At 39.8% G+C, this 24,814-nt stretch overlaps 1 protein-coding gene across 3 annotated transcripts; it reads right to left on the reverse strand.

The window, feature by feature from the left end:
- Window positions 1-344: 344 nt before the first annotated feature.
- LOC134224340 (uncharacterized) lies at window positions 345-18,766 on the reverse strand. 3 transcript variants are annotated; one of them, XR_009982915.1, is made up of 3 exons: window positions 18,582-18,766; window positions 18,423-18,518; window positions 345-1,418 (listed from the first exon to the last, which is right to left on the reverse strand). XR_009982915.1 is itself a non-coding variant. In XM_062703669.1 (3 exons), exons 1-3 carry the CDS (start codon window positions 18,436-18,438, stop codon window positions 714-716), a joined length of 321 nt encoding a protein of 106 aa, XP_062559653.1. In that variant the 5' UTR covers window positions 18,439-18,766; the 3' UTR covers window positions 345-713. The 3 variants fall into 3 exon arrangements, 1 of the variants encoding a protein (XP_062559653.1); XR_009982916.1 differs by having other exon boundaries at window positions 345-904; window positions 1,181-1,418; window positions 18,423-18,766; XM_062703669.1 differs by having other exon boundaries at window positions 345-904; window positions 1,305-1,418; window positions 18,423-18,766.
- Between the last annotated feature and the right edge of the window lie 6,048 nt (window positions 18,767-24,814).

A 24,814-nucleotide genomic window follows, 5' to 3' on the forward strand; every position in this document is an offset into this window, starting at 1 on the left:
GATCAAAAGTTATGGACAAAATACGATTTATACACAAAAATCACGCTAAGAAATTCTCACTCAATTTTTTTAGTATATCTAATGTACGAGAAAGGCACAAACACCGCTAGGTGGATCAATCAGGGTTTTTTCGTTCTCCTTCGGGTTCAAACCCTAGTTTTTCTCGTTACATTTTATAATTCATGAGAAAAGCACCATACCCGCAAGGTGGATTAAACTGAGTTGATTATCTTGTTCATAAATAGTCAACGGCAACTGAGGATGACGAGTTTTGTCTGATTGAATGAATTGCGTTTTCGGAGACGATCTTTTCTTTCTTTGCAGCGTAAAGTAAGTACAGAATATGCTGTACTCTATATTATATTAGTTAAGAGTAATCTTTTTATTCAGTTTATTTAGTTACAGTTATGTTATGATTATGCATATAACGATATGCTCGGTAACTTACATTTAGCTATGGTGTCAATTAGATTTGAAAAGCGGAATCGGAGCGAACAATTACGATGAAGATAAGATGAGCTTGTGGAATAATTTATTTGCTTTGCTCAAGCGCGTTACAATTGCCATAAAGCCTTATTAACTAATACTAGACTTCAAAGATTTATGTTCATTTACAAATTACATCAAATTCAACATTTGTCAAATGAATGCTAGATTTGCTACATTGCTTCTACTGTTAGTTAATCAAATACAAGTTAAAACGTAGCCACTATTTACTGTTTGATAGAATACAGTGGTTCACAGATAAACAGACTTTTGATTAACTTCGTTTCGAAATAACCTCTTGTCGTTGATCTAAACTCGATCAGTTGTGTCTTCCGGTCGCTTACAGAAACAGTCTGGCGGACATTGAACGGGGCTGCTGTCGGCCGGACAGTACGTACACCGCTGTGGATATTCCTCGCTAGGAATAGAAGAGAAACTGTATGACTTACTTATTCTATCAATGGGATCAATCCGAAATAATTGATGCGAATTATATTTATGTCAAACCAGTTCCTCTTGATGTAGCACAACCCCATGTTATCATCAATCGAATTGGTTTGCATAAATTTAAGTTTCGATTCTTGATTTGAATGCTGGAAGGAATAATTGCTCTAAATGTGTGTCTTACGTCCTTCAACGTAGGCTGAAAAGAAGTTCATCGGATTATTTCAAATTAAAGACTCTTAAAAAGTACCTAAACTTCACTTGAAACGGTTCATTTATAATTAACGACATTAATTACAACTCAATTTTGGCTCATTATGGCAACCAACGAAACCTTAATTGAATACGTAATCATCGATTTGAATGTCGGATACCTCTTTTCCCGCATCCTTTTTCGGTGGCTGAATGGAGGAATGATGTGTATCCTTGAGATTTCGCTATGTTGGTATCCTGTACCGTGCAGTCTTTGTGAAAGGGATGGAACCAATCTGGAAAGAAGCGTAAACAACATTCGGTTTAACAAACTGCAATTCTGGAGAATGTCTGGTGGGTGGGGTGAGAAGCTTATAACTTCGATTGGATGTTTAACGAGCAAATGAAGGGGCTATCACCGGAACGTGTGTCTTTAATTTGGCAGAACTGTTTTCTTAAGGCTCTTATCCTTACGATGTACAAAGATTGGAGTGAGAAACAGCTTTTTGAGTGAAGAACAACAACAACGCGGTGTTGAGAAGAAGGTGGAGAACAAAACTGTTTTTGGGAAAATTTGGTAGGAAGCGTGCGCCCACTACATGACCGGTACCAATTCGAAGATAGTAACGACCTTTTTATATGAAGGGTGTAATTGAATTGCTCGGATTATGTTTTCCTCTTGAGAGAGATTTGTTTCGGTGTTGTTGTTCGTGATTTGAGAGCAAAATAAGTCTGTGAAAATGAGGTGATGAGGGAATAAAAGTGTTACTTATTTTGAAACGAGGGGGGGATTCTACACAGTCGTGATTCGATGGTTGAACCACAATCTCGTCCCAATTGACGTAATTTGTTTTGTCTTTCTCGTAAACTAAGTGTAACGCCAAGGCTATTGGATCACTCCTGAAACGATGTGTATGTGTGTGTATATTAGGGTGTCCCAAAATTGGACAAAGTCCGGAATATTTGGGGCTCAATCTTCAAATGAAAGCCAATCTTCAAGGGATAGCCCCGACCCATTTAATGAAAAAAGCTTTTATAGGTAACATCGAAAAAAAAAACGGAATATCGGAAAAAAAATCGATGGAACTCATCCATTTAATATTTTTTACATTTAACTCGGGAGCTTAGCTTTATGGTATAACTTTGATATAGCATGTTTAAGGTCTATATATTTTTCACGCCTACTTCCATAGAAATAGGTGCTTATATAACCGATACAGCATTCAAATGAGTTGCATAATAGTAGTTTGTGCAACTAGTTGCAAAAAAATAATTTTTCATTACGAGTTGTACGTTTATCTAACGAGGCTTCCCGAGTTGTATTTATCCAACTAACACTACTACCACTACTGTATTTATCCAACTACGAGTGCTAAAAAATCGAAAAATGGGCTTTAATATGAAAAATTTCTATCAGACAGTACCAGACTAAATTTCTTCAAGATCATTTTACCATTAAATCATGTTGCTGCAGAGAACAGTCACAGGTTATGTTATCGTGCCAAATTGCATAGCTCGACAAGCTTTGATGAACTTGCCTTTGGAAAATTCTGATGTCTTGTTCATCAAACTGTTTAATTAATTACGCGACGCAGAGAATACACTAAGGGTAAGTCCTCAACCAAGCTAATTCAGCAAAATATTGTCATGTAACTACTGTTCTGATGTTGGTTTTTCATTGGAGTTGTATAATGGTCATTAATCGATTTGGCTGTCGTCGGCGGAAAGTGAAGTTTTCTGGCAAGATTCTTTGGTTTTGGTTCTGATAGTCATTGACAATGAAATCGATTTTTCCGATACACCATTTCATACAACAGAAGGTGTATCCGAGATGAATTTTCATCAAAGTGCAAAACTTAATCGCATTGCGACGATAGAAAGTTGCCCTTCTGTAGCACAATCACAAGCGCGGACCATTATTTTAAACAAGGGAAGGTTGATCCGAGATCCAAGAATTTTCATAACAGAGCAAAATCAATAGTTTGGTGATGACAGAAACATGCGGACGCTACCACTAATGCGATGGTTTTCCGCTGAAACTGCTTGTTCGATCGCTCTCTGCGAAATCCCGATCAAAATTACTCGCGCGCGCCGAAAGCAGCTTTTTTGTATACAGTAAAGCATAGTTTCCCAAAGTTGGGGGTTCGTGACCTCCTTCCATAAGGTTTACATAGGGTGGGGGTCGCGGCCCACCACTTTGGGAAACTATACAATAAAGTAAGCTCGTTGGCCCCGCTTTTTTGTGATACCTTTGTTATGCAGGGATCGTAATTCTCACTCATTGAGCGGAGAATGCTCCCTCACGCTGATTTTAGCCGAGAAATCGATTTGCGGGAAAATAAAAAATGTGTCAAGAGAGATAACCATTTCTCCCCCACTAGAAGTGCCGCGAAAAGTTGATTTGCTCGTTTCCTCACTCCTTTCTTCCTTTTGGTGCCATCACCAGTTGCAAAAAGAGCAGCCTTTATGAAACCAACAACCTCATCCCTACATGCAGTTGATGTGGTGGTGTGGCTATAGTTATCGCATCCCGTCGATGATGATCATCTAAATTCGAATCACGTTGCAGTCATAAAATTTTTGTAATCGCTTGCCGAAAAATTTCGCGAAAAGTTGGTCTGGCGTAGATGAGATCCATTAATTACGTCACGCAAAAATTGACGATTTTCAACCCCCTCCCTCTACCCCCTTCATCACTCTTTTTGTAATAAACCTCTAATTTTTTTTGTAAAGCTTGTCACGCTGCTATGGACCCTCACCTCCTCCCCCTAGAGGTGTGACGTACTTTGTGGATGGCCCCAATGTGATGAAACGAAAAAAGAAATAATTGATGAATTATTCATCAAGTAGGCATGATTTTAGCTTATATTCTAGGTTCGCCCTAGAGCTGCGGTGCTCAACCTTTTCCTTGAGAGGTACCCCTTCGAACTTTTGCAATCATTGAGGTACCCCTTATGATTTTTTTGCTGTAAATGAAAATTACAGATTCTGTTTTTACACGGATTTTTGTTACACGGCCGTGTAAAAAAAAATCCAATACAAAATTTTTGCAAAGTTGCTTCATTTTGCATGATTCGTCGAGAAATTATAAAACTTTTTTTACACGGATTTTCAAATTTTGAACTGAAAACTTTTTTTTACACGCAACGCATCCCCCGTGTAAAAAAAGAATCGGGTGTATATGAAAAATGGACCTGAAAACTAACGAAATATATTATTATTATTATTATTATTTATTTGGGACACTTCACTTCATTTTTTTAAACTTCTCAATTAAAATTAAGTTCTTACATCGAGGGACTATTGAAGGCCAAGCATGTTGAAAGGAGGCTTACGAGCCTTTTGGAAGTAGGATTCCGCGCCTCTTCCGAGAAAACCTTCCAAGCCTCTTGAAGATAGACTTCCGAGTCTCTTGAAAGGCGGCTTTCCAGCCACTTAAAAGGAGGCGTCCGAGCATCTTGAAAGGAAGCCTCTGAGCTGCTTGAAAAAGAATTATCGAAGGAAGGCTTCTAAACCCCATCATGGGAGGCTTCCGAGCGTTTTGAAAGAAGGCTTCCGAGCGTCTTGAAAGGAGGCTTTCGAACCTCTTGAAAGGAGGCTTCCGAGCCTCTTGAAAAAAGGCTTCCAAGCCTTTTGAAAGGTGGCTTCCGCGCCTCTTAAAAGGAGGCTTCCGCGCCTCTTGAATGAAGGCTTTAGAGTATGATGAATGGAGGCTTTCGAGCCTCTTGAAAAAGGCTTCCGAGCCTCTTGAAAGGAGGCTTCCGGGCCTCTTGAAAAGAGGCTTCCGAGCCTCTTGAAAGTAGGCTTCCTAGCCTCTTGAAAGGAGGCTTCCGAGCCTTTTGAAAAAAGGCTTCCGAGCCTCTGGAAAGGTGGTTTCCGCGCCTCTTAAATGAAAGCTTTTGAGCCTCTTGAAAGAAGGCTTCCGAACTTCTTGAAAGACCTTACTGGCCATTTTATGGAAGGCTTCCGAGTCACTCGAAAGGAGGGTTCTGAGTATCTTGAATGGACGCATCTGAGCTTCTTAAAAAAAGAAGTCCGAGCATTTTGATGGGACGTTTTCGAGTTCTTGAAAGGAGGCTTCCAAGCCTCTTGGAAAGAGTCTTCCGAGCCTATTGAATGGCGACTTTTGAGTCACCTGAAAGGGAGGCTTCAGGAGTATTTGAATAAATACTTTTGAGTCTTTCGAGCCTCTTGAATGGTGGCTTTTTAGTCACTCAAAATGAGGCATTGGAGTATCGTGAGTGAACGCTTGCAAGCTTCTTGAAGGAAAAAATCCGAGTCTCCTAGAGGGAGGCTTGCGAACCACTCAAAAGGGGGCTTCTGCGCCTTTTGAAAGGAGCCTTCCGTGCCTTTTTAAAGAGTCGTCCAAGCCTTTTGCAAGAAGGCTTTCAAACCTGTTGAAAGGAGGCTTTAAGCCTCTTGAAAGGAAACTTTCGAGCTTTTTAAAAAGTCCCGAGTAGCACAATTGTCATACACGAGTTTCTGTAACTCATATCGTACCAAATCGAGTCAGATAAGTGCTGAGGCAACCAAAGCAGTAAGATGTGTGCAACTAGGTAGTCTTCCGGGCCTTAAAAAAGGCGGAAGTATCTTGAATGGGCGCCTCTTGAGAATAGAATTCCGAGCATTTCAAAGGAAGGCTTCGAGCCTTTTGAAAGAAAAAGCAACTAAAACCGCTTGATTTCGTCTCATCGCTCAAGATTTTCTGTAAGAAAAGAACTGCCCCTATTCGCATAAGCATTCCGTGTCAGTTATCTTCAACTTGAGTAATATCCCGTTGAATTTTTCAAACTCGTTTTACATTGAGTAATTGAAAAAAACTAATAAATCGATAAAACGAGCAATCTTTCTGAAAATTTGGCATTATATTTTTTTATCTGTATACATTGCTATGGGACTATTAAATGGACCATTATTACATTGATGTTTTGTGCGAGAGGGTATCAATATCTGGAATTTGACTGTTATGCGAATAAATAGCAAGATGAGACAACACAAGTGGGTTTTAATTTTCAAATTTCTAGAACAACGAATATTATTTTATCAGTTTTTCTTCTAGATGAGTTCATTTTAAGCTTATTTTTGAAAGCAAATCAAAATCGTCAAAAATCGACATGGGACTCTTATGTGAATCGCGGCAGTGAACACTCTCTCGCATTTGAGATTTTTCCTGCTACTAACGCTACTAACAAACAGCTACTATCACACAGCTACAAACTGTAATCTGTCCCACCAAGCATTCAAGAACTTATGTGATTGTACGACAATTCCCCGAATAACAATTCCCCGAATGCAATTTCCCCGAATGTAACATTTCCCCGAATGCATCTCCCTTCTTTTTGAGTGAGGCACAAGGCGATGGGTATTAAGTAAGCCATGCGAGCAAAGTCGTATGATTGCCGATACGGAGGATGCGAGTTCGATTCTCGGTGTGGCCTAAGATGCTTCAGGGTGGGAAGCATTCCGGCTCCTTGTACACAGTGTATCCATTGTACTTGCTACACAAGACATTCATGCAACTGGTATAGTACTGGTAGGTACCGGAAAGCTTTCGATAACTATGAGGAATGTCTTCTTGAAATGAACGCGTTTGTCCGGTATAAGATGACGGTAGGAGATAATTTCTTCTTCAGATGATAGCATCGCCCGGTATTAGGGAAAGAAAGTGATAATGTCTTCTTCAAATGAACACATTTGCCCGGTATAAGACAAAGAGGATAGATAGTCCCTTCTTTAAATGAACTCGTTTGTCTGGAATAAAGTGAAAGAATGGAACAACGCCTTCTTTAAATGATCGCGTCTGTCCGGTGTAATGTGAATGGAGGAGATAATGCCTTCTTTAAATTAAAATCTCACGAGACAGAGATTCTGTCCGCAATATAGCAAAAAGAGGAGATAATTCGTTTACTAAGCAACCACGCTTGCCAGATATAAAGAATGATTGATATGAAGCAATTACATGTTTCAAAACTGCTGTTATATTACACCACACTTATCTAAGAAAATGCTTATTTGTTTAATATAACATTCTGAAAAACGGCATTCTTCCAAAGGTCATTCTGAAAAATTATTATTATAGCTTTATTAAAGAGGTTTTCAGCCGGAGACTGGTTCGCTTCTATTCTGAAAAAGGTAGAATCCATCAAAAGTCACAACGCGAAAGTTACAGGCCATGTTGAGAAAATGAATGCGGCAAAATGTTTTTCGGTGAAATATAATACATTTAATACATATTGCGTAATAAGGGATCTTACTTTTTTTTTTCTTATTATGGTAAAATTCGCCTGCATCAAAATAAGAGATCAAATTGGTCTTTATTCTCATTCTCAATTTATTCATCTTTGCATTATTTCGAGCTAACGCCTATTTTTGAAGGAACACATCTACCATTTTCTTACTTTGTAAAACTACCTTCTTTTAAATATTGCATCACATCATTCAGGACAGATACATGTTATAAAAGAACGAATAATAACATCCATTATCTGGTGAAACACACACTGAAGAAGGGACACATTTACCATTGCATTATTCCGAGCAGATGCATTCTTTTTAAAGAAGGCATCACGTTCACCATTGCCTCTTTCCGGGCAAACGCATTATTTTTTGTTTACAAGGATTCACATCCACCATTGCCTTATATACAGGGCCGGATTTATGGGGGGGGCCGGGGGCCGTATTTGGGCCCCCTACAAATCTTATATGTACCAAAACCAACCTTTTTGTACATTTTGGGGCCCCCACATACCGTCAGCTCCTCAGGCAGCAGGGACCATGTCCAAGGGCTTGACGACCCCTCCCCAGCTGTCTGTGAGTCAGGGAGTTCTGCCTAGGAGGTGGTGGGGTTAACAGCGGGCGCTGTTAATTCCCTCCAAAAACCACATATCCGCAAGCAATCCTTATCAAGCGACCGTGTGCCGCTTAAAGCATACAAGCCCCTAACCCCGAATCCCAAGGTGTCAGGCGACCCGTGCCGAAGGGATGAATGGCCTGGGGGGTGAAACAATTAGCCAGGTCGTTAACGGAGCCTGTGGAGGTTCCACAGAGTGAGGGCTGCTTCGGCGGCAAACGGGTGGCAGTGGGTGGTACCCACACACCCCCAAGTGGTGCACATGTGGTGCAAGCGAATGGGAGTTGGGGGTATTACTCGTAATACCCCCACAGAGTGAGGACCGAGTGTATGGGTGAGCACACAAGTAAGTCTCGCATGGTACGCATGGTCGGTAGTGTTAGAATGACTGAAGTCTGGTGAGGCCTGGCAGGAGTGTCGGGGGGCAGATACCTCTGCGGCACCTCAGAAGTAGGGGACACGAAAGTCTCGCTGCGTCTGGCAGGAGTGTCAGGGGTTGATGCTTCTGCGGCACCTCAGAAATCGGAGACATGTAAGGTAGTGGTGTGACCCCGTCCCAGGATGGGGAGACCACCACATTGGCTGAGGACTACCTGGGCCTCGAAACGTCAATGGGTGGGTGCTACTGGCATAGTACCTTATGGAGTCCTATTGACAGTATCAAAGCCCGGGTAGGTGAGTGTTAGGCACGCTTGACGTGCCGGGTGTTCCACGCTTAAACGATGCACAGGAGGTGCACAGAGTGGATAAAATGGGAGATGGGGTATTACAACCCCCACTGAGTGAGTGACTGAATGTCAAAGAGAGTGGTGCACAAGTGGTGCAAGCGATTGGGACTGAATGTATGAGCGAGCACACAAGTTAGACTCGCATGGTACGTATGGTCAGAGTGGCTGCTTAGGCAGTAGTGTGATCCGGCTGTCAGGGACGGAATGAGTGAAGTCTCGCTAGGCCTGGCAGGAGTGTCGGGGGCAGATACCTCTGCGGCACCTCAGAAGTAGGGGACACGAAAGTCTCGCTATGACTGGCAGGAGTGTCAGGGGTTGATGCCTCTGCGGCACCTCAGAAATAGGAGACATGAAAGGGTCTGCCTCGTAGCTGAGGTAGGAGCGGCATAGGAGCCACCAACCTAGGGTCGCCTCCGGCTTGGTAGACAAGTGGTGCCACCCTGTTGCAGGATGGGGTGAACACCACACTGAGTGAGGACTGCCTATGCTGTGAGATGGCGGCATGGGGTACCCCCTGCAAAGGTACCCGTTGTACCCTTGCAGTCATTCAAGCGGCATAGGTAGGTGAGTGTTGGGGCACGTGTGGTGCCAGTGTGTCTTGTGCAAATGTGTTGCATGGGGAGTGTCGAAGAGTTGAGGCGCATACGTGCACTTGTGTACGTCATGGAGGGGCGCAATGCCCAATAGTCATCCCAAGTATTGCTTAATTGCGGGCCGGGGAATGACTGGAGAGGAAGGAGTTGGTTTTAGTGGGTCGGGAGTGGTGATCCCATCCCCACACTACCTGGGTTCGCCTCCCCAGGTGTCTGTTTGCAGATTTCCATTACCTTCGTTAAAAAAAAAAAAAAAAAAAACCTACCGTCGGCCCCGGTGCCCCGGGGCCCCCTTCCGGCTAAATCCGGTCCTGCTTATATATATGAAGAAGGTATATGCAGGACAGGAGTATGATTCGAAGATGGGAAAAATATTTACCAAAAGGCTTTCAATCAGAATTGCAGTTTGATACTATTTTGAAAAAAACTACCTTAGAGAACACTGTACTCTGATATCTTTAGGCAGCCCTTACTTTGCACCGTTCAATGTGGAAAAACGATCCATAAAGAATGAAAACGATCCATAAATATCATCTGAATGTTCCATAAAACGCAACCAAAAATCCATAAAATAGTTCGAAAGATTCCATAAAGAATATTTTATGATCCATGAAACTTTGAATATGATCCATAAAACTTTGAAAAATGATCCATAAAAATTCAATTGCGCAATTTATATCCTGATGATGATCCATAATTTCAGCAATATGATCCATAATTTTGGTCATATGATCCATAATTTTGATAATGTGATCCATAATCCTTGGAAAGAAGGCCAATGAAACTATATTAATTGATCCACACATTTTATAAAATCTATGGATCATTTATCAAAATTTATGGATCATATCACCAAAACTATGGATCATTTGAACAAAGTTATGGATCAAATGGCCAGAATTATGGATGACTATGACATATGACTAAAATTATGGATCATATTACTGAAATTATGGATCATCATCACGATAAAAAAAATGCGCAAATTTGATGTTTTATGGATCAAAATATAGTTTTTTATGGATCATTTTCCAAAGATTTATGGATCATTTGTCATATTTTCATGGGAAAATAGCAAGAATTGTATTGTTTTTCTTGACCATGTTAATGGAACATATTTCCCAATAAATTGCTAAATTTTAGCTTAGTTATGGATCGAAAAATTATTCTTTATGAAATCTCATTAACTATTTTATGGATTTATGGTAGCATTTTAAGGAACATTTAGATGTTATTTATGGATCGTTTTCCAGTTTTTTATGGATCCGTCTTTATCGTTTATATGCAAAAGTATGTTTTGCCGATATCTTTATAATTAAACAACACATTTTGGAGGATCAAGAACTCCAAATACTTTTGCTTTTCAGCTGATAATCTCCAATAAGACACTCTTGAATGTATCTTTAAACACAGCTTTTCGGACGCATACAGTCGATTTCGAAGATGTGTTTGCAGGTATTTATTTTCAGGAATTGTTCCATTCGGGGAAATGTTACATTCGGGGAATTGTTACATTCGGGGAATTGTTACATTCAGGAATTTGCATTCAGGGAATTGTTACATTCAGGGAAATTACATTCGGGAAATTGCATTCAGGGATTTAGTTTTCGGGGAATTGTCGTACAATCAACTTACGTACCTTTTAAAATGGATTACGATTTGAACAATATAAAACTATAACAATTTTCCCATTCTACTCTTTCCAAATTTATCATTCTATTCTACCAAACGTTTGTCCAAAAAAGTTTTTTATGTATTAGGCCGTTACAAATATTTAATTTACTTTTTGTCCTACTAGTCTCCGAAAGGTCAAGGGATAAATAAATATTAAAATAAAAACTCCTTGGATTTGTTAACGAATGTTTTGAAAATCCTCAAAATTATCCGAATTTTATTTTATTTAATATTATTTTTTTGGCAAAAAAAAATCCGAGGGGGGGAGACAAAATGGATTTTAAATATTTGTATCGGCCTTATTAAAAAAACATTCAGATATAGAAAAATATATTAAGCTTTTAGTGGAATGTATTAAACCGAGTCGAGTCAAGTACAAGACACTGAAGACGACCACACAGTTGTGGTCGAAATACGTATCTGCAAAGATAACGAAAATTAACTGGTGGAATTAAATGGACAGTGCTTATTTCGTCTTAGACGGTTTATTCAGATATAGCCTACGCAGCACTTAACGATTCAGTAAGAGAATCAGATTGTTCAAGAAAAGATAAAAGTAAGAAGTATGTGGATCATAAGTCGAACGCCAAAAATTCTAAAAATGATGACGGATTTTATGAATTTGCTAAAAAATTCATCAAACGTAACCAATTTCATTAACAACCACATGTTGTGTTGAAAAGGGAAATTTGGCTACCAGACAGACATTGATTTTGCACTACAATTACATGATACATCTAACAAATCATGATCATTATTTAATACTAGCCGACCCGACGAACTTCGTTACGCCTAAAATTTATCTATTCTCTGATTAGTTGTCGAGCTATGCAGAAATTTCAGTTTCATCTGTATGGGGAGGGGTCTCGAACCAGCTCAAGAACCTTCCCCGGCCTCAAAAACCTCTGCATACAAATTTTCACGCAGTTCGGTTCAGTAGTTTCCGAGTCTATAAGGTTCAGACAGACAGAAATTCATTTTTATGTATATAAAAAATAGAAGAAGAAGATATGGCTAATATCATTTCCTGGGCAACGCTCAGGATGGAGATCTTTCAAGTCGGCCTTTTGCACCACTGGAGGTGTACAGGATTCATAAGTAAGAAATATCATTTCCACATAATCAGAATGCATTAGATTGATTTTAATATTCAGACCTTCTAAAATAACGCGAAACATCAAAATTTTAAGCATTTTTGTTCAAGTTTACCACATTTTGTACAAAGTTTACCACACGAAGATCTGATATTCCATGCCGTTAAAAGCCTTTTCAATATCTTTCTTTTGTGCTTAATAAGATGAAGGAGGGACCTCTGCAAGTGTCGGTTAAAGAAGTGTCCGGTATTGGAAGGTGTCCAGCGCTAGGGGATCTCCCCCTAAAATAGACGGCCCTCACGAAACAAACAATTCAGTTAAAAATTCAGGAGGTTCATCAAAACAGCAAATGATATCGTTTAGCATAGGAAAGCGAAAAAGTCACTCTAAGTAAATTAATTATCTTATAATCTGTTTTACGAAGTTTACGTCGGGCGGTCGTATCTTGTATATAACCCTTCTGTTTTTCCAAATATCATCTTTATGCTTCTTCTTCTACATGCAACGTTTGTTCGCCCATTAGGACAATCATTACATTTCCAGTGTTTATAGAACATTTCTGAAAAGCATGTCTCTTTTTTGCTTTAAAAGCATATCTTCAAACATTTTTACGAATTTCCAGAAGTGATAATGGATTCCTGTAAATTTTATAAAATACTAGTCGACCCGGCAGACGTTGTCCGCATAGTAGGCGAAAATGCGCGTTCTGAACTACTCAAGCAAAATTCCTATACAAATCTTAATTTCAGTTTTCTCATCCTTACTTACTTTTACATGAGGAAATATCATATAAACCCGTCGGAAACTGTAACGAACATATCTGCTGAAGGAATGAAGAAAATCCATCCAGCTGTTTTCGAGTTATGAGGATACGAACACAGACCATTTCATTTTTATTATATAGATTGAATTATTACAATCAATTATCACTAACTTCTAGAAATTCTAACCTGTAGTAATGTTCAGAAATTTCACTACGATCTACCAGTAAAGCTAATGATCGTCCAAGAATCTTCAAGGGTGTTCAGCTCTATTTAGGGGGTTTCAGAAGTCTCAAGAACACGGTTACTCCGAATTTCAGACCTTTTTTTCTAACTTCTAAAATTTCTTGCAAACGTAGGTATATTTGTGATTCCTTGTCTAGTTTCTTAACTTTTGAAGATGAGCGCAGCAGTCTAGTGATTACCGCCTTTGCTTTATAGGTAGGAGGTGTGGCATAAACTTCATCACTTCTCTAAGTGAATCCTTGATCTATATTTCTGTTCATCTACCTTACCGAGTTAACAAAATCTCCTTTCCGTGGTATTGGGTCCTGAAATGAAGAATCGATATTCGATTGTCTTTCAGAGAACTATGGAGTTAATCATCCTGAACGCGTCAGTTTTTCTTCCGACTCAAAAGTTGAAATAAAACATTGTTTAGTTTGAAATTTAGAAATTTATTTTCGACATTTTCGGTCTTGTTTGGCGTACGAAATAATATGGTTCAAACGCACTAGCAAAACACCGAAGTGCACTTGACTCAACCTTTGACCGTTAACATAAGAAGTTTTTTCGGTCTCTAGTAGCAAAAATAACTACACACTAACGTTCCTTTCCCAACTGACTGGATCCGTAGGCAGTAAATACTATAGATATTAGAATCTATAGATGAGCGAAAGCATGGCTGAGTCAGTTTTTTTTTACCGTGCACACGCGCATATGACGTCAGAGCCCTTGGGTTAGGGCCAAAAGGTTGAACGACAAAAGGTCGAAAGGACAAATGATGGAAAGACAAAACGTCGAAAGACAAAAGGTCAAAGAGACAAATGGTCGAAAAGGACAAAAGGTCGAAAGGGACAAAAGGTCGAAAGGACAAAATGTCGAAAAGGACAGAATCGAAGTGACATTCAGAAAACTCAACATCCATCTATTAGTTGTACTTACTGAATGAATTTTATTCAATTGCTAATAGTTTAAAATAAAAGAGCAACTTTTTGCCAACTATACAGGACAACTCTGTCTCGCACAATATAAGTTTTATTCATTTCCTAAATCAACAATCTGATTTTATCTCTAACAGAACTATCTAGATATACATAATATAGTATCATAGTAATTACTCCTTCTTTGAAGATTGCTCATTCCTTAACTTTGATTGATTAGTAAGTGAGTTAATTCTGCTAGATGTTAAATGAGTTTAATAAATTCCTTTGGAATACACCCATCTTGTTATCGACTTGATGTTGATCCACCTTTTTATCCTTTCGACCTTTTTTGTTTTTCGACCTTTTTGTCCTTTTCGACGTTTTGTCCACGGTTCAACTTCTCATAGAACTTTCGTGTGTTATTAGCGCGGTACAGTTGCTCCGTCTCTTCACGGTCTCGATCAGCTGACGCTTTTTCCTCCGGAAAATCGAGTTTTGTCTGTTCCGCGCCCGTTTATATCGTGTTGCAGCTCGTGCGGTGTTGCAGCAATCTCGCCCATGCTGCATTCTTCTCTTCTACTAACTGCTCACATTCGCCGTCATACCAGTCGTTTCTCTGATCCGGGGGCAAGTGCAGCGGTAGCGGTGTTACCAATGGCGGATCGAATATCTCTCCAGCCATCTTCAAGAGACGCTGCGCCTAGCTGCTCTTCCGTTGGGAGTGCTAGTCTACCGTCTTGTAGCCGCCCAATCTTAAGCCGCGGCGTCCGACTTCGACGCGTGTTGTACACCGTTGAGAGTTTTGAGCGCAGGCATACTGCAACGAGGTAGTGGTCGAATTCAATATTCGCACTGCGGTAAGTGCGGACGTTCGTGATGTCGGAGAAGAATTTACCGTCGATTAGAACGTGGTCGATTTGGTTTTCCTTTCTTGGTTAGGTGATCTCCATGTTGCCTTGTGGATATTTTTGCGGGGAAAGAAGGTGCTTCGGACTACCATTCCGCGGGAGGCTGCAAAGTTTATGCATCGGTGTGCATACTATCCAGTCCGATGACCGGTCTATACATTTTCTCCATTCCTACCTGTGTGTTCATATCGCCGATGACGATTTTGACGTCTCGAAGTGGGCATCCATCGTATGTCTGCTCCAGCTGTGTGTAGAACGCTTCTTTCTCGTCGTCAGGTCCCCCCCTTCGTGTCGGCAGTGCACGTTGATGATGCTATAGTTGAAGAAACGGCCTTTTATCCTCAGCTTGCACATCCTTGCGTTGATTGGCTGCCACCCAATCACGCGTTGGCGCATCTTACCCAGGACTATGAAGCCGGTTCCAAGCTCGTTGGTGGTGCCACAGCTTTGGTAGAAGGTAGCCGCTCGATGCCCGCTTTTCCACACTTTCTGTCCTGTCCAGTAAATCTTCTGCAGTACCATGACGTTGAAGTTGTGGGGATGTAATTCATCGTTGATTATCCTGTCTCAACCTGCAAAACCTAGCGACTTGCAGTTCCATGTTCCAAGCTTCCAATCGTGATCTTTTATTCGTCGCCTAGGTCTTTGCCGATTATATCGAGTCGCATTATCTATATAATAAAAATGAAATGGTCTGTGTTCGTATCCACATAACTCGAAAACGACTGGTCTCTTATATTGTTCGTAATTATTGTTTTTCCAGGCGGCTTATTGGGCCTGCGCAAACCTCCTGTCTCGTTGGAGGGCCGTCGTGTCAGGGCTGTTTAGCGTCCCACCTAACACCAGGACTTGGGCTTGTGCTCTTTGAGCGGCACACTGTCGCTTTGGAGGGCCCACTTTCGGATACATGCAGCTTTTTATAGGAATATAACAGGGCCCACTGTCAAACCCCACCACATCCTAGGCAAGCCCCACCACTCGCAGATGGCCTGGGGAGGGATCGTCAAGCCCTTGGACATAGTCCCTGCTGCCCGCGTCTTTCCTTTCGGAATAGATTTCTCCTTTACGATCCCTGGAAACCTCCACGATTGTCACTTTAACCTCTGATTAACTTTGAAACGTTGTAATGATATTTTTATAGATTTTGAAATTGAAATAGTCTTGATAGCATTAGATCTTTTAGGTATCCATAAGGCATGTTCTTACCATAATCATGAGTAGGACAATGCTTCGAATGTCCTACCCAAGTATTTTCTTGCGTAGGACATGTCCTACTTGCCCACCCACTCCCGCGCCACTGCTATCAACGATAAACAGGGTTGCGTAACGCGACACCGTTTGCAGAACACAGCTTGTCGATCAGCGTAACGCGGCGGTGTTGAAATCAATTAAGTTATTTCCCGTTATTCCCGTTTTACCCTTCTTACACCCTAAGAAGGGTATTGAGATCACTTGAAAAATCGACTTTTTATCCGAGACTCGGAGATCCAAGTCATATACATATACCAATCAACTCAGCTCGACGAACTGAGCACATGTATGTGTGTGCGTGTGTGCGTTACAAAAAAAAACTCCGCCGTATGTGAAAGCTATGCCTATGCCATTGAACGCATTGATTTTTTTTTGCAATCGGACATTTAGTTTCAGAGATATTTGTGAAATACGAATCATAAATGCATTTTCAGAAAACTAACAAAATAATGTCACATAATGATCTCAGCCGTCTGTGATGCGATTTGCACGCTTTCATTTTTATAAGAAAGCTATGGTTCGCGATAGAACCCATTAATTTTTTTTGCGATCAGATATTGGGTTCCAGAGATATCTGTGATATACGAACATAAAGCATTAGACGTATTTTGCTCACAACATTGGCAAAATAATGTCACATCATGATCTCAGCTGTCTGTGAACCGATTTGCATAATTTTCTCTTCAAACGAAAGCTATGTCTTTGCCATTGAACGCATTGAATTTTTTTGCAATCGGATATTCGGTTTCAGAGATATCTGTGAAGTACGAACATGAGGCATATTTTTAGAAAACTAATAAAAGATTGCCACATCAATATTTCAGCCATCTATGGTTCGATTTGAACTCTTTCGGGCTTCAACGGTTGCAAATCATCGGACTTGCTTGCAAATCAAATATGTAGCCTTTGTGTGTTTTTTTGAAAATTAAAAAAAATCTATAAATATCCCATTTTTTATATTGAAAACGATAAAAAAATATCACTAGCGTTTCCTTAGCGACCAATTTTTGCTTTATTTTTATTTCGATTTCTATTAATATACGACTTTCACAGTTGTGTCTTGATGCTGCTTGAAATATTTTATTTGTAAAAATAATAAATAACATTAAAAAAAACTTTTTTCCCCTTTTACCATTACCATAATCGCATACCTATCAACTCAGATCAAAGAACTAGATATAAAATGTGTATGTTACAAGATAGTGCCACTTCAAGATCTCAATAGTTTGCTTACTGATTGAGCTCTCTTAACTATAATCTGATATCTCTGAAATTCGAACAAAATTTACCAACTAAAGATTCGAACTTTTTTTCGAGCATTTATTTGTTATCCAATTAAAGTTTATATTTATGCATAGAAATTGTAATATGCACTGCACCCACAACCTTTCAAAAGTGTAAGAAGGGTTCCATTCACTGTAGGTGGAATAAGTCGGTTTTAATCCGTAATTTTAATTCATAGCCTCATTTCTGTTGTTGTATACGAGAAATGCTTAGAATAAATCGATACTCCAAACCGTATACCAGAGCTAAAAAAAACACTTGCATTTCAAAATGAAAAAGTGCAATTCAGCGAGGGTGTCGCGTTACGAAATGCATTTATCATATTCAAAGCGAAAAATCACAAAATGATATTCCACCAGAAAGGAAGTTTAGTGAGGATAATTTTACACCTGTTTAATCATATGTCCCCGAAGCTAATTTTCGAATGCAGACTTAATTTATCGCTGAAAGTCGGCTTTTCATGGTGTCGCGTTACGCTGGAATGTGTCATGCGTGTGCCCGCTTAGATATGACTCAGATTATGTGAGCTGTCAAACTACAAGTTTTACATTACACAGATATGCCTTATCTGTTTAGTATCAGATGTTATGCAGGGTAGCCCACAACCGGAGACATTGCCCTACATAAAAGGCATTTTTTTAATTGACTCATATATACTCTTTGGCCTTTTTTATGCACCAGATAAGTACCAAAAACTAAGTGGATTAATGTTATTGTTCGACATTACTGCAAATTGTGAAGCAAAAAATCTGCTCGCAGTTCTCTTCATTTGGCAACTTTTTTGTATTTTCACCAATTAAGTAGTCTCGTGATGGATACCTCTAGGAATGCAATGAGATATGATAACTAACAATGTATTAACATACACTAACAGTTAAATACGCTACAAGTTCATTAAATATTCGGAGGTGTCCTTCAAAATTGTACACACCAGCAGTCGTCCTTATATTATACACGAATGTGAACTAATTAAAATACGTCATTACAATCACACCAATAATCGAGTAATTACCTGAATTCAATGCCATGGATCTGAGATGAGTTCACTTTCAAATTTCGCTCAACTTGCTAACTATAGTAAGCAGACAGACAGCAAATAAGCATTCGTCTGTAGAGAAAGCAACAAACAATCACCAATCCAAAACAATCACTGATCAAATTTACACTTCACCTAGTAGAGAACGGACCAAATGAGTCAGATTGACAGTGCCCTGTCGCCGTTGCCTCTGGAAACAGTACCATGCAGGAACGGACACAAAGGACTCCTCTTCGGCACTGAAACAACGGAATATGCTGAATATTTCAAGCAGACAGTTTCAACAATCTGCCATGTGTTCAACGGTTGCTGCATCTGACCAGAAGGAGCAAGTGAGTTATGTGTTTGGACAGAGTGGATGAGGGATTCGTCTGATAGCAACAGGATTTAGTGGAAGATGTTTCTGCGCATGAACAGATTTCATTCATATAATAAAAACAAAACAACCACGTGCTTTACTACCATCTTCATTTCGGGAAAGCGCCAAAATTGGAGCTGTGGTTGGGACACGAACTACTTGTGTACGGTTCCATCGCTCCATCCCATCCATTGAACTGACTTCTAGCTCTACTGCACCATGGCAGCATTCACGGATCGCTGATTGGCTCGGACTACTCCATGGGGGGCGTGTTTATTCAATTAAATGTGTGAACAACACTGACGCTTTCATACTCTCTTCGTTGTCTATTTTCACCTTTTGATTATGTTCAACTAGCATTGGACCCGTGCAAATGCCACTTTGACCTGATCAGGTGCAAATAATTATTAAAAAGAAACTTGATAATATAATCAACACCTGAATTTGATGTTGATTTGTGTTATTTGTCTAAAGTATTCATCAAATAATTTCGCATTATTTGATGTAATTAATTATTAATGCACCATTAAAACTGAATTAAAAGTTCAGCGGAAATGACAGCTTTTTTAAAATAAAGTATATGTACATATAATTTTATTTTGGGAAATAACCTTTTTGGGGCCACTTTTTGATTCATGCTTTAAAAATACTAAAATGGAAAGTGTCTATCTTAATAGAAATGTTTGTCAAGTATTAGATAATATATACTTGAAGCTTAATGTACTATCATTCACTTCCAGTCGAAAACATCACAAAGTAAATCACTGATTTATTGTACCATGGTAATTTGCCCATTAACATACTGCTACTTGTTTGACTCATGATGCAGTGGGTTAGGAACGAAACCAAACACGTCGTTACCCGTTTATAATTGTTTTATAAGCTTCATTCAATTGCAGTTCTTTCATCCCATTGTTCTCCGTAATAGAATTTAAACGAGATTATTGATTTTCCCTCGGGGATAGGCCCCTCATTCGTGAACCGGTACCTTCCATCTTGCCGGGAGAATAATAGACAAATCTGTATGAGGATGTTTGTATGGCAGATGGAGCAGTCAGGTACTTGTCGAGCATGAGCAGATTAAATAAATGATACAAAATGATTATCACGACGGTGAATCCTCGTTCCGGTAACAATGGTAGGGTGGAAAAGAGAAACGTTCTAGCCTTAGGCAACTGAGCAAGCAAACGCCCACTATAACAGGGGTTGGTTTCTGACGTTTCCAAAAATCAATTGTGGTGTGAATTTTAATTAAAAGCAAATTGAGTTGATTATATTGTTATGCATTTCGTATGAACCGGATGCTTGACACTTTTTCGAATAAGTAGGTTGTCGCTGAATTTAGAGCAACATATTCCAGGCAAACTCGAATCACATCCATGTTGTAATCCTCACGGTCTTCTTGAAATGCTTTGGTACTAAAACGAGTTCTTTCGGACTAGTAAAATTCATTATGGTTCTTCAAGAATTCTAATGGTCTTTCCGGAATAAACGTTGGTTTTCAGGAATCATTTTAGGCCTTTTGTTTTTTCTCAACTCAGAATGGCCGAACAAACCTCATTGAACAATGAAGCATGTCCTAACTTTTGATGTTCCTTATTTTTGATAATATGATTTATTTTACAGATTTCCACGCTTCAAGCAGCTTTAACTTTTACAGGAAACGTTGTCTACTTTCCGAAGAGAATGTGTAAGGTTTTTAAAACATGTTAATCAACAAAGAGACGCATGGTGGTTCAAGCTGATATATGGAGAATTAAGTATCTTCCAAACACATGCGACGCACCAGCGTTTTTTTCGTTGAGTAGGTATGAAAACGTCAATATAATTGCAAAAGAAATACGATTTTCATGTACCGTTTTGACTCAAATCCTAAACTCACTCATATTCCGAACACTCGTCACATGGAGATTTATTTGAAACTTTACGTTCTTCTCCTTCTTCTTCAATGGCTCCACATTCCAAATGTAACTTGGCCGGCTTTTTAACTTAGTATTCTGTTAACATTTCCTCAGTTAGAGTAAGACGGTATACTGCTCGCAAGGCTACTGGGGATACCCCAAAACTTTATGTTATTTTTACGCACTAAGCGAATATTTTTTTCAATTGCTTCGCAATGAGAAAACGTTGAAATTTTTCATTTTAGTGCTTTTAAGGTGGTGTTCGGAATTTGAATCAAAGTATTCGGAATTTGAGACAATTTTTACTATCGGTGTTTGGCATTTGAGACAAAGTTAGGCAGAATAAAATCATTCAGTATTGATAGTTACAATCAATAAAATATGAATATCAAGCGCTTATATGAAAGTACCCGTAACGCTGTGTAGATACCTCTTCGTGGTGTGTTACGGGGTAAGTTCTACCATGGTCACATTGCCAGCTACAGGCACATCCTGACCCAACGAATACCTTCCCAATATCCAACTCCATGGTATTTATTCCTTCTCTCCCTAGTGACGGTACAGACAAGCGTGGCCAGGAATAGTTATTCTAATGCTTTTGTCATTTTTGTCATAGATTGAAATTAAGGACTACACCCACCTTGATTTCTGATAGCAATCTGGACAGAGATCTTAAAGGAAACATGAGTATCACTAGTTTCCAGTCCACGAAATAATTTATAGGGTAACGGTACCAATAGTGGAGGTATTAGTAGATCCACAGAAGAAAATATTTTTTAAAAATCGATGACTATTGAAAATTTACAGCTTCAATATCTTAGCCAATAGATAAACTAATAAATTTGCTAACAAAAATGAGATTGATGTCATTTAACATCAACAATTACCAAATATGAGAGACGGGTGCTTAGGACCATCTTTGGCGGTGTGCAAAGAAGACGGTGTGTGGCGGCGAAGAATGAACCATGAGCTCGCCCAACTCTACGGCGAACCCAGTATCCAGAAGGTAGCTAAAGCCGGAAGGGTACGATGGGCAGGACATGTTGCAAGAATGCCGGACAGCAACCCTGCAAAGATGGTGTTCGCTTCCGATCCGGCAGGTACGAGACGGCGTGGAGCACAGCGAGCGAGATGGGCAGACCAGGTGCAGAACGACTTGGCGAGCGTGGGGCGTATCCGAGGATGGAGATGCGGCCTCGAACCGTGCATTGTGGCGTCAAATTGTTGATTCAGTGTTATCTGTTTAGATGTTAACTAAATAAATGAAATGAATTACCAAATATTGCTTGCACCACTATGGGTACACTGTTCCTTTAGTGGCGGTTTCAGTTTTGGTTCCCATAGTGGTGCTATCCATGGATTTCTTATGGGACTAGCCACTATTGGTACAGTTGCACCACTATAGGTGCAAGGGAGTCGATTTAATTAAGGAAAATCATTGCTTTTCAAGCGAAATCTTAGGATAAGTTGCAATTAACAGGATGTTTAAAGCACGACGCATCAACTGAAACCATCGTAAACGATATATTTATGACAAATCTCATTAAAACCCCACTACCTCCACTATTGGTACTACCTCCACTAAGGGTACGGTTACCCTAGTAATTTATTTATTTTCCATATTTCATTATACTTATTTTTCATATTTCACTCTAATTTTTCGCGCCAGAATGACGCTGTCAATGTCGCCAAAATTATTTCATCATTAAGCAGTTCACAATTGCTTGAGAATTTGCTGTAAACGGAGAACAAAAGGAATTGGCAACAATGGGGAAGAAATATATCACTCATGCAGTGGTTCGGCGAGAGAAAAGCAGCAGCGCCGACCAATCACGCAATGAGGAAATCAAAATCAAATAAACTCTGGTTTTGGAAAATGAAAACATGAGCCGTTTCTAGAACAACATTAGAAAATATCGATAAAATAGGATCTTCCGGAGAATTCCTGGAGGATCTTGCGGAGCAATTCCTGGAGGAACTTCCGGTGGAATTCCTGGAGGAACTTCCGGTGGAATTCCTGGAGGAACTTCCGGTGGAATTCCTGGAGGAACATCCGAAGGAATTCCTAGAGGAACTTCTGAAGGAATTCCTAGAGGAACTTCCGGAGGAATTCCTGGAAGAAATTCCAGGAGGAACATCCGGTGAAATTCGTGGAGGAATTTCCGGAGGAATTCGTGGAGGAATTTTCGGAGGAAATCGTGGAGCAACTTGTGGAGAAATTCCTGGAGAAACTTGTGGAGGAATTCCTGGAGGGACTTCCGTAGGAATTTGTCTTGTTTTCTTATTTGTCCATTTGTCTTATTTGCTTTATTTGTCTTATTTGTCTTGGTTCAATCAAAGGTAATTGCCTATTTCCGGGGACTAAACCACCCGACTTGGACGTTAATTTACAATGTTATGAAAACTCATATGTGAATATGTACGTTATGTGGAAGATATTGATTTAAAAAATGTATTGGAGGTAACCACTTTCCCTTCGATGGGACTCGGACCCATGACCCTACAGTACGCTAGACTGGTGCTTTAACCAACTAAGCTACGAAGGACCTCCGTCGGCCTTCGCAACCTAGCGGCTACTGAACGAGCTCGAGATTCCCAAATTGGACGCATAGTCAAATCACTCGCAATCCATTTATCAAGCCAATACTTCCACATGTGTATTGTACACGTCCACATTAGAGGAGCGTGAGTATTTAGAATGTCTGGCGGCTATACACATTCTTCATCAGCAACGGTACTGATCAAGTGAGGTTGTGTAAGCTATTTGCCAGTCGGTCGTCAAGCTCAGACCCGACCGCATTGCGTAGGCAAGAGCACGCAACTCAAGTTCAGTTCAATCAAAGGTAATTGCCTATTTCCCGGGTATTAAACCACCCGACCTGCACATTAATTTACAATGTTGTGAAAACTCATATGTGAATATGTACGTTATGTGGAAGATATTGATTTGAAAAATGTATTGGAGGTAACCACTTCCCTTCGATGGGACTCGAACCCATGACCCTACAGTACGCTAGACTGGTGCTTTAACCAACTAAGCTACGAAGGACCTCCGTCGGCCTTCGCAACCTAGCAGCTACTGAACGAGCTCGAGATTCCCAAATTGGACGCATAGTCAAATCACTCGCAATCCATTTATCAAGCCAATACTTCCACATGTGTATTGTACACGTCCACATTAGAGGAGCGTGAGTATTTAGAATGTCTGGCGGCTATACACATTCTTCATCAGCAACGGTACTGATCAAGTGAGGTTGTGTAAGCTATTTGCCAGTCGGTCGTCAAGCTCAGACCCGACCGCATTGCGTAGGCAAGAGCACGCAACTCAAGTTCAGTTCAATCAAAGGTAATTGCCTATTTCCGGGGACTAAACCACCCGACTTGGACGTTAATTTACAATGTTATGAAAACTCATATGTGAATATGTACGTTATGTGGAAGATATTGATTTGGAAAATGTATTGGAGGTAACCACTCCCTTCGATGGGACTCGAACCCATGTCCCATCGAGAGGAAATGAATTACCTTCAATCAATTTTCAATCAAATCTATCTTCTGAAACATATGATTGGTGCATAAAAGCACCAATCTATACGTCTAACGTCAATGATTCAATCCATCGAGAAAATAATTATTTGTCTTATTTATATTCAACTGTTTATCTGATCTTATTCCTATATTTGATTTCAATTTATATATTTGGTATCCTCGTGTTCACAAATAAGAATACGCTTTTTTCTAGTGTCACGCTAGATACGAAGTTGACGGTCTCTCTACCGCTCTCATCGCTCCTTTCCTGTCGTGTGCCTCAAGAAAATATGCTGTTGGCTGCTCTCCCGAAATAATAACTTTTGTATGGAATTTAAAAAACTTGGTTGAAGTAAAAAGAGCTTCCTTCAAAATTTATTGCGGTGACATATACTTTTTATTACATCAAAATGATCGTTGGAAAATTTCAAAACTTTTGTCAGTTGGGTTTTGCGAAATTCGGTTCCTTTGTGCCTCAAATCATCGGAGAGAGGTACTGAGAAGCGAAAATTTCAGTTCTTCAATAGTTCAGTATTTAGAGCTTAATTCAAATTTGGGAAATAGTAGGTCCATGAAATTTT

The sequence above is a fragment of the Armigeres subalbatus genome, chromosome 3, assembly GCF_024139115.2.
Source record: "Armigeres subalbatus isolate Guangzhou_Male chromosome 3, GZ_Asu_2, whole genome shotgun sequence".
Classification (NCBI taxonomy): Eukaryota; Metazoa; Arthropoda; class Insecta; order Diptera; family Culicidae; genus Armigeres; species Armigeres subalbatus.

What these genes read in the sequence shown, in the direction of transcription:
- LOC134224340 (XM_062703669.1), bottom strand. An exon ending in AAAAGGATGCGGGAAAAGAG is followed by an intron (nt 905 to 1,304) that starts GTATCCGACATT and finishes TTCTATTCCTAG; the next exon opens with CGAGGAATATCCACAGCGGT.